General features: G+C 49.2%; 1 protein-coding gene across 4 annotated transcripts in view; it reads right to left on the minus strand.

Annotated features, from left to right (window-relative positions):
- Window positions 1–10,256, minus strand: part of DNAJB5 (DnaJ heat shock protein family (Hsp40) member B5) — a 34,997-nt gene that overhangs the window by 19,819 nt on the left and 4,922 nt on the right. The window contains exons 1-2 of one of the 4 annotated variants that reach the window (XM_034774029.1): window positions 9,691–10,246; window positions 2,840–3,084 (exon numbers count right to left, since the gene is read on the minus strand). In XM_034774029.1, coding sequence (XP_034629920.1) covers window positions 2,840–3,084; window positions 9,691–9,728 — 283 coding nt within the window. In that variant the 5' untranslated portion in view covers window positions 9,729–10,246. Of the gene's footprint in view, window positions 1–2,839; window positions 3,085–4,236; window positions 5,707–7,776; window positions 9,667–9,690; window positions 10,247–10,256 lie in introns of those variants that run through there. The other 3 variants (XM_034774028.1, XM_034774031.1, XM_034774030.1) reach the window with 3 other exon arrangements.

The raw sequence follows: 10,256 nt of genomic DNA on the forward strand, positions 1-10,256 counted from the left end.
GAGGAAGCCCAGCTCCATGCAAACCTGGGGCCGATGTAAAACTGAACAGGGGATCTAAACTGCTGCTGAAGCAATGTGTTTGCTGCATGCACCCTGTCTGCACTGTCCCCATTCCGAGCCTCTCCAAGCCCATCCCTGCTGGCAGGTGCCCTCTGTGACGGGAGCGGGGTTCAAAGGCAGCCTGTCAGAATCCTAGGGAGGTGGTGGAATCTCCTTCCTTAGAGGTTTTTAAGGCCCGGCTTGACAAAGCCCTGGCTGGGATGATTTAGTTAGGGTTGGTCCTGCTTTGAGCAGGTGGCTGGACTAGATGACCTCCTGAGGTCCCTTCCACCCCTGATGTTCTAGGATTCTGACAGGCTGCCTTTGAACCCCGCTCCCGTCACAGAGGGCACCTGCCAGCAGGGATGGGCTTGGAGAGGCTCGGAATGGGGACAGTGCAGACAGGGTGCATGCAGCAAACACATTGCTTCAGCAGCAGTTTAGATCCCCTGTTCAGTTTTACATCGGCCCCAGGTTTGCATGGAGCTGGGCTTCCTCAAGGACCAAGCAGCGTTTAAGAAAGCTCCACCCTCTCCTGGCAGCAGGGGAGAAGACTGGGATATCCACAGACCTGGGGAAGCAGCAGGGTGCAGGGAGATGAAAGTTGAGGTCACAGCAAAAGCCCTAAGGTGACCCACCTTCCTGGTCAGACTGAGCCACGTCAGCAGTTTCTGGCCTCATTTAGCATCCCACATGCTCATCTAGAGAGTCTATTAGAGAACAGCTTTTACTGGGGAGTCTGAACAGGGCAGCACAGGAGCAAGGGAGAGCCAGGACTATTAACCCTCAGCCAGTCCTGCCCTCGGGGCCCTGGGAGGTTCTTCTCCAGGGTCGTTTTTCTAGAGCTTTATACAGTGCTCAGTGATGGGACTCTCCCGTCTCCCGCGGGGAGCCTCTCTCACCCTCAATTCAGCTGTGTTTGCCTTTCGATTTAACCCCCCCACTCCTAGGTACACCCCAACTGAAATAAAAGTCGTGTTCGGATTAATCCCCCCAGGTGGTTTGTTTCTTCACTGGAGGCAGGCGATTCTGATTTTAGACAGCAGAGGACAGCTGCAGTTCAGACAGTCCATCGCAGCAGTGACATACTGAACTGGAAAAAAGAGACTATCAAGGTGCCACAAGTACTCCTGTTCTTTTTGCGGATACAGACTAACACAGCTGCTACTCTGAATACTGAACTGGCTCAGTCATGGGCAAGTGATTTTAAGCGCGAGAACTGCCAGGATGGAGATTTTCTACAACTCTTGCGGGTCTTTCTTACGTGCTTAGATAAACCAGAAAAACTAGCTACCCCAGCTCCCAGTAAAGCTTCCAAGCCACGCACTGGGAATTACAGCAGCCCCACCTTCTGTGCAGCACGCGGAGGCTGCAGTGAGAGCGCCTTCCTGTCACCAGTTCCCAAAGAAGCTCTTCAGTTCTCTTCACACGTTGCTGATGTGCCTAGTTCTCCCATGCCCACAGGGAGAGGATACAGAGACTCCTGCCACTAATCATTCAAACAGCATCACGCTAAGAACAGAGACTTTGGTCGCTAACTGCAGAGAGATTCCTTTCTGCTCCCGAGGGCACAAAGGTATCTTTGACCCCTGCAGATTTATGGTGATGCCTCAGAAAAGCCGATGCACCTACTCATTAAGCCTGCTGGGGAGAACACATCTTGCTAGCGGAGCAGCCTGATTACACCAGACCTTCTGCTCTTTTAAGTGCTAAACTCTTTTGCTGATTAATGCAAATGCTATTCTCTGCTCTCTCCATCCTCAGCAAATAGGGCTGCAGAAGCTTTCACATTCTACTAATAAGGCTGTGCGTGGTGGAACAGCTCCCTACTCCATGCCAACAGGGAGACAACAGCAGCGACTTAGTTTCAAAACAAGAATCTATTACTTAAATTGGGAAAGGCTTTGAAACATGTAGGTCAGTACGTACCAGCAAGAACAAAGGAAAGGGGGGAAAAAGAGTGGGACTAGTGCACAAGTAACACCACTGCACAGACACACTAAGCCCCAGTGAAAGGAAAAAGGGGGCAAAGAGCGTCTGTAGCTAGAGAATCTGTGCGAAGGAAAGAGTTAGTAGTGAGAGTTATTCTGCAGCCCATATTTGATCAAGGATATAAACACCTTGTGACGTTGTGCAGTCTATATGGTTTTATAAAAAACTTGATAAGTCAATNTGTCTTGCTGAGCCAGACACTCCCGTCTGGCTCCGCAAGACAGGGTGCTGGAGTCCTGAGCTGGCAGGGAAAACAGAAGCAGGGGTAGTCTTTGCACATCGGGTGGCAGCTCCCAAGGGGGTTTCTGTGATCCAACCCGTCACACACCTTTCATTTCTATGCTCTCAAGAAGCCTTCAGAATAACCGGGTGAAAAGCGAAGAAGGGCCCATTTCGTTCATGAAGCTATCAGAGTGAGCGGCAATGACTGCCTTGATATAAGTCCCCGTACATCCTTCTTCCTTATCTAACTGGCATCTTTGTGTGATGAGGGCAAGGAGTTGGGATCGCATGCTGAAAACTGGCTTTGATTGGCCACTGAATAATTAGTCGAGAACTGGGTCAAGCGATTATCTTTGGCTCTTAGGAGAGACGGCATCGTCTGGGTGTTTGTTCTTCCCAGCTTTGGTAGTAGTAACCTTGTTTCAGAGGCAGGAATGAGTCATGGGGATAATTCCGGACACGCCTGTGAACATTCGCTACTTTTTTTACGTATAAACGCTTTCTTGCTTACAGCAGCACATTTAAACCCACCCGGCTAACTGGGTACTCGCACGCCTCCAAGCCATTCACCATCCCAGTCCCTTACCTTCTTCCCCATACTGATCATAGACAGTCCTTTTCTTGGGATCACTCAGGACATCGTAGGCCTCTGCGATCTCCTTGAACTTCTCCTCTGCACTGGGGTCTTTGTTTTTATCAGGGTGATACTTCAGGGCCATTTTCCGATAAGCTTTCTTGATCTCATCTTCGTTTGCTCCAGACTGGAGCCCCAAGGTCTTGTAATAATCCTTTCCCATGACTGCGACGTTGCCTCCAGTCGAGTCTTTATTCCTGAAAGGAGACAGACAGTGCTCTGTAATGCATGTATTGCCCGACAGCGTTAGGGGAACCGGCAATTCTCCTGCTCCCTCCCACCACAGACTTACCCCAGACCAATTTCATGTTCCCATCACAGCCATGGTCAGCTCTCCATAACCTTTGCCCAATTTACATCTTACACATTTTCTGTTAAGGGACCAATTCAAGACCCTGCAACACATTTCACCATGTCTAGTGGTCCGAGCAGGGCATCGGGAAACAGGCCCACTCTGCCACTCATTTCACCTTTCTGTGCCTCAATTTCCCAACCTGTAAAATGGGAATCGTGATGCTCCCCCATTGTGACGTGCGTTGAAGTTTATGGATACAAAGTGCTAAGCTAGTGCACAGTACTGTTATATGGCTGATCTGACTAATAATGTCACATGAGGCTGTGACCTGAGCAGCAGTTCTGCCCACCTACGAATGGGTGGGGGTGCATGGGGGAGGAAAGTCTAGGGTGACCAGACAGCAAGTGTGAAAAATCGGGACAGGGGGTGGGGGGTAATAGGCGCCTATAGAAGAAAAAGCTCCAAATATTGGGACTGTCCTTATAAAAAAGGGACATCTGGTCACCCTAGGAAAGTCTGAACTCAGCAGCCCCTCTCCCAAGAGCAGCAGCCTCACATGACTTCACTAGCAAGGTCCTCCGCATGCCTGGGTCCTCCAGGGAAGGAAGAAACCAGGACCATAAATTTCTAATGCAAAAAACAAGCAGAACTTTAACCAAAAAACCCAAACCAATTTGAGGTGACCCTTTTGCCTCAGTGCTAGGGAAGAGTGAGAACCAAAGGGGCTTGCGTGCTGTGCAGTTCACCTTAAAGGAACTTGAAACATTTTGTTCTGCAAAGTGATTGGCGTTCATTTGGGGATAAGTGCTTCTCACCACGCAAGAGCTGTAATTTGTATGTAAAGACGACAAAGGATGAAGCTGTTAGATAGAAATATCTTGTGATGATGGGAAGATATTTATAAAGTGTTTTCTAGCCTAGCGAGGACTGTGTTAGAGAGTCTGCAACTAACAAATTATGTAGCCGTAAATTAGAAATATCAGTAACCCTAGGCATGGCTAAGTCTCATATCCTGACACAGTGCAATGAAGTCAGCCACACATAATAAACTCACTGGATTCACTTTCTCCGTGGCATGGGACAGCCTGAAGGGCAGGGAGATGGCATAGGACACCTAGCTGGCCCAGAACCCAGGAAAGGGACCGGGGCAGACAATGGCATTCCACAGGCACCAGGCTGAAGACTGAAAGCTGTCAGAGTCCTGGAAAATCGTGAGAGCAGCTGGAGACGTACACATGCTCAGAGATCTAGGGCAGGAGTTATGGCAAAGGCTCAGCAAAGTTCACATTTCTCAGATGTCTCTTCCCAATATCCTGCTTCCTAAAGAGGCACATTCAGCGCCTGAGTGAGGAAGGTGAGTGAGAATCGATTTCCTGTTAATCAGTTCCATGGGTAATTAGAACTAATCACCCCGTATGTGGCAGTAGCAATTGCTGGAAGCACACCCAGAACGGCAGGCCTGCACACAAGTAGCGTAGGAGTTCTATTGTTAGAGACAGAAGAAGGCCTCTGGGGGCGTAAAGAGCATCCCACAGCATTCTCCCAGCCCAGCTTCTAAATGCCAGCACGTTTCCGGACCCATACACCCCCAAAGCATTCCAGCTTCTGCGCTAGCAGCACCTGCATTTCAAAAACCCACCCAGACAGTCCCAGATTCTCTCTCCCTTGCCCACAATACTGGTCTGCTGGCTCCTAATACTTCGCTCACTACATACAAGGGGGAAAACACAATGGGACTGGAATGCCAGTGAGTGAGGATATTGAGCTGAAAGCTTGTTTTCCTCGGTAGCCGGGGCTAACGTCTCTGCTACACTGCCTTTCCTCTCCACGCACACACACAAACGCCTGTGCGGGCTCTCAGCATCTTGTGATTAGCCTACCCTAACATCCTCTTGGCTGGCTTTGACAGACCCCATCTTCTCCTGCTCACATCAATTTAAAATCCTGCCACCACGATAATTTTCATAGCTCTTCGCTTTGACCATGTCACCTCTCTCTTTGCAACCCTCTGCTGGCTCCCCGTTCTCTATCCTGCCAACAGAAAGTACTTGCCCACACTTGCAAGGCCCTTCATGGCCTAGCCCCATCGGCTCTTATTCATTAGTGAGATGTTGACTCCTGCCTCCTATTGGCCAGTGATGCCAGCCTTCATCACTCAATTTCTAAGTCTTCAAACAAGCACCTCCGCGCTTTCTCCCACGCTGCCCCTCACACGGGTAGGCACTCCCCATACAGATCCCCACAGCTATCTCCTGGCCCTCCTTCACACTCTGCTTTGCCGTGATGCCCATGACAAACCGGACAAGGAATACGCAGCTGGTGTGCTAAGACCATGCCTGTCCTGCTGACCAATACTGGGGATATCGACACCTCCTGGTGGAGATGTAAATTCCAGCTTGAGGAGACGGACCCGCGCTAGCTCTGATCAAGCTAGAGGGCTAAAACATAGCAGTGTCGCAGCGACGGCGCGAGCACCGGGAGGCGTTAGCCACCCCGAGTGCACACCGCCCAAGATGGTAGGTCTGTACTAGGGGTGGCTAGTCCTCCTGCCGCGGCAGCTACACTTCTATTTTTAGGGTGACGCTGTTTCCTCAAACTGGAATTTATGCCTCCAGCTCACAGTGTAGACAGACATCCCCTTGTCTTATTGTTTCCTTGTGCTTCTTCATCCATCTGTTCATATCCACCTGTTGTCGCCCATCGCACACTTATGTTGTAAGAGACTAGAGCCAGGGACCATCCTTTTGTTGTGTCTGTACGATGCTTAGTGCAACGGGGTCTCGGTCTGTGACTGAGGCTTCCAGGCACTATTGCAAAACAAATAAATAAAACAAACAGACAGGCCAATGGTCATCTAGCTCTACATTCGATCGGAGAGTGGGCCATGTCAGATGCTTCAGAGGAAGACAAACCTCCCATCATGTCCCTAACCAAGCAAGAGCAAGCCACATAGAAAGAGGCACATTTCTTCCTGACCCCTGAAGCATGCTCAACCTATGCCCTGAAGCATGAAGTTGGAAAGCCTTGAATGTTATCCCGGTTGCTGTAACTGCAGATGTTTTAGTACTCTCACCTCTGGATTAGTGGAACACAAAAGTGCAGGACTTTGGCTCCTACCCAATGCAGACAGTCCAACCCTGGGGAGGGAATTACCCTGCCAAAAAAGACTGATTCTTTCTGCCGGTCTCTGGCAGAAGTTAAAGATCCTAGACACACTTTTACAAGAGAAAAGGACAGTCCCAGTCCCAGAGGCTTGACCAATGTTCTCTCTCTCAAAGACTCCTGTTTCCACAAAGGTGTATTTGTCCACACAGTTACTGCGCCACCAGTACTGGGCTGTCTATTTAATAAAGCCGGCTTCTATTCTGCTCCTACAACGCGGCCACTGTAAGCTCCTGGGAGGGGTAGGAAGCATAGGGGAAGGACTTGCAGGTCATGCAAGAACCTCATTTGATAGGTAATCACCATGTTCTAGTCACATTGTGAGTGCCCTCCTTAAGGTCCTTCATCAGGTTGGGGGAAGAGGAAAAAGAATCATAGAATCTCAGGGTTGGGAGGGACCTCAGGAGGTCATCTAGTCCAACCCCCTGCTCAAAGCAGGACCAATCCCCAGACAGATTTTTGCCCCAGATCCCTTTACATGGCCCCCTCAAGGGCTGAACTCACAACCCTGGGTTTAGCAGGCCAATGCTCAAACCACTGAGCTACCCCTCCCCCCCGAAGAAGAAAATGTGCAGTAGTTTTTGACGCTGTCAAGTCTTTTGTCTGACTACTGCCCACGCTCAGAGAGGCTTTTTCAAGCAGGGCAGCTGAGAAAAAAGCAGCACGCCGAGATTTCCCCAGAAAGGCGCCCAGAGCAGGGGCGGTTAGATGACCGGTCTCAGAGAACATCACAAAATCTTGCAGGTCATTCAGTGGGTTAGCCCCCTTTCTGACGCAATCCTGCATGTATGCATTGATCAAACACGACTCTGCCCCTGTAATAGCTCCCCTCCCACCCGCCCAGAATCAGCTGTCTATTTCCACAACTCTTCTGTCAGATTCTGCTGGATCACACTTTAACTCTGAATCAGCCAGGAGGCATTCTGGGCCAAGATTTTCAAAATGGTCTAGTGATTTCGGTGCCTGATATTTCAGGTCCCAGCTGAGACACTGCAAGGTGGATTGAATTCCAGAAATTACTGAACACCCATCTTTGAACATCAGGGACCTTTCAGGAATTTCAAGTTGGTGACCCAAAAACTGAGGTGCCTCAAATCACTAGCCACTTTTGAGAACCTCGGTCCTAGCCTCAGTCCTAGCCTAGCATGGCATCAGACAGTGCGACTACTGGGGTCAGTGAGACAGTGGATATCAATCATTTGATACAATCATCCTACTAAGTTCATGTAAAGCAGCAATCCTACATGGATGGATGAGGTCATAAGATTTTCCATCTCTAACTTCTGATTCTGTGGTCATGACATGATAACAAAGACCATTCACAAGACAAAGATGGGTGCTGATGGAGAGCTCTTTGGTTTGTAACACATTTGTCTTCATTAATGAGCATTTATGGAGAATACACAAGCATGAGACAAGTAAACTGACTTACCGAAACTTTAGAAACATATTCAGTGTCCAAGCACTCATTTTTAAAGGCTCTAACTTTATTTTAAACATCAAACTGGCAACAAATTCTTCAACGCTGACAGTTACCAAGACTTCTTCTGGTCTGGAATGGGTGGTGGTACGGGATGAAGAGAAGCAAATGACTCACTCAGAGCATAAGCAACCGCAAAGGCACTCAGCTCTACAATTGCTATTCTGACAGCATGGAAGAGATTCCTCAGTAAAGAATGAGGCATTTCCGATTCAGCGGAACGGCTCTGGACCTATGCTGAACTCCGCTCTGAGACCAGCCAACACAGTTCTAAAATGGGAAGGATGGAAGGGTTGACTGCTGGAAACAGGACTTCCAAGTGAGCTGAGCAGTTCAGAAAGCAGCCTCCATGCTTGATGAAAAAAGCTTTCCTTTGTGTGCTTTCTAGCCGCACTAAGCAATCCCCTCCCCGTTACAGAATGGGGAAGAAACCATTCAATGAAGTCACTTGACAAGCAGTAATTCTCCCTAATTGGTTTCTTGCTGCTTGCTTGGACTGAAAGAGCACTGGTCCTTCTAATTCAGGCTGTAATTCATCATGCACAATTCCCAGAGCGAGACCCTTCTATTAGTCGGCTCGGACGTCCTTGTCATTTATAAACGTGGTGTCAGAAAGGATGAGGTGCCTCTGGAATTGCAGCAACACTGCTCTACCCCGGAGTCGGTTAGTTACCTTTATCTTCTCTAATGCAGCCACCTACTGCAGTTAAGCAGGTAAGAGGATGGATGTAATTAGAGCGGGGAATACACCATCCCCTGGCTTCACCAGAAATTACTTGTTTGACGTCTCAATTGTGTCAGTGGCACTTTACCCCACGGACAAACCAGAGACAGAGAAAACTAGGACAGCGACACTTCCTAAGTCAGAAAAAAGTAACATTAACCATTTTGGACCTCCCTGTCCTCCCCTTTAAGACCCCAGGCTCAGTGTATGTCTGTTTCCTGCCTGCAGGCTGTATTCACTGCTCTGCCCCTTCTCTCCTGAGCAGAAAGGGGCTTGTGAACACTGCATTTTCAAACAGAGGGACTCTCCCAAATTTCTAATGCTCCCATCACTGAGGCATCTGATGGATGCTTCTTTCAGACTGGATATCGCAGAGTCTGAAAAGTCACCTTCATGCATATGTTTATTGCTCTCACTGCAGGCTACCACTGTCATTCACCTGATAAAAGACCAACGGCAGGGTAATAAACAATGGGTAACTTCACAACAAAACAGCAAAGGTAGTTCTGATTGTACAGCATATCACTCATTTAACAGAGACAGTCCGGGCTCGCTGCACAGTAACATAGCACTAGCAGAGCGCTGCTTCATGCCTCACCTGAGAAAATACTGCTTCTGAAATTAAGTCATTGCCATCAGCAAATCCCTTACTTTCTTCTGTTGTTAACTCCACACTAACACAGGACTGCAACACGCACTCAAGCATTGAAGGTCACAGATGGAGTACATTTAGATATAAAATGCCCAGAGAGATTTGCAAGTTAGCAAAACAAAAAACAAAAAAACACAGCCACCAACAACCCCCCTCAAACAATGTGCGATGTTCTGTCCCCTTCAAACAATCTAACACAAACTGCTGAATTCTAGAGAAACCCAGACCAGCCAGCTCTTTAGAACTAGGGACAATTTCACGCTCACTGAACGATTGTTATTTCATGAAAACAAAAAGGACACCGATTACACACTGATCAGCAAGGCAGGACAGGCAAAGACCCAGATGCACCTAAGGAATCCAAGACAGACAACAGAAAGGCAGACCCGAACTAACACAAGGGTTTGCAACTAAACAAAAGTTTCTTCATCTTGCATCTCAGAAATAAATGAGAGCCTCTAAATCAGAGAAGTATTAAACCAGAAGATACCTCTCCATGCGACTCCAGAAGAGCAGAATTGCTGGCATGTCAGCCGAACGGAGTCACCTGCAGCTCGATACCAGCAGCCAAGACCAAGTTTGGTAAGGCTGACAAGACAGCCTTAGTGAGGAGACTTTACCAGGGCAAGGAGAGCCACCAGTGCCCAGGCTGGCTGCCAGCCTGGAGTAACCATCCAGAAATGTCATGACTACACCAAGTGAATCATCGCTAGTTCCCACACAGCGCAGCCCCCAAAGCCCCCCCGCTAGTTAATTCCCCCGCATGGAACCGGCTGGAACACAGGGTCCAGGGATGTGAGAGCGGTAACGAGTTAACCCTTCCCCTGCCAGAGCCTCCCACACAACCAGGGGCAGCCACATCCCCTGGGGAGGGTTGGGGGGACAGGGCAACACACTGCCACCATTGCAATGGATATGTGGAGGGAACCTGACACTCAGACCTATGCCATCCGCCGTGCATGGGGGGCCCTGACACTCAGCCCCTTGACCCCCCCCTTCCCTGGTGTGCATGGGGGGGCCTGACTCAGCCCCGTGTCCCTCCCTAGTGTGTGCATG

The sequence above is a fragment of the Trachemys scripta genome, chromosome 6 (genome assembly GCF_013100865.1).
Source record: "Trachemys scripta elegans isolate TJP31775 chromosome 6, CAS_Tse_1.0, whole genome shotgun sequence".
In the NCBI taxonomy this organism is placed as follows: Eukaryota; Metazoa; Chordata; order Testudines; family Emydidae; genus Trachemys; species Trachemys scripta.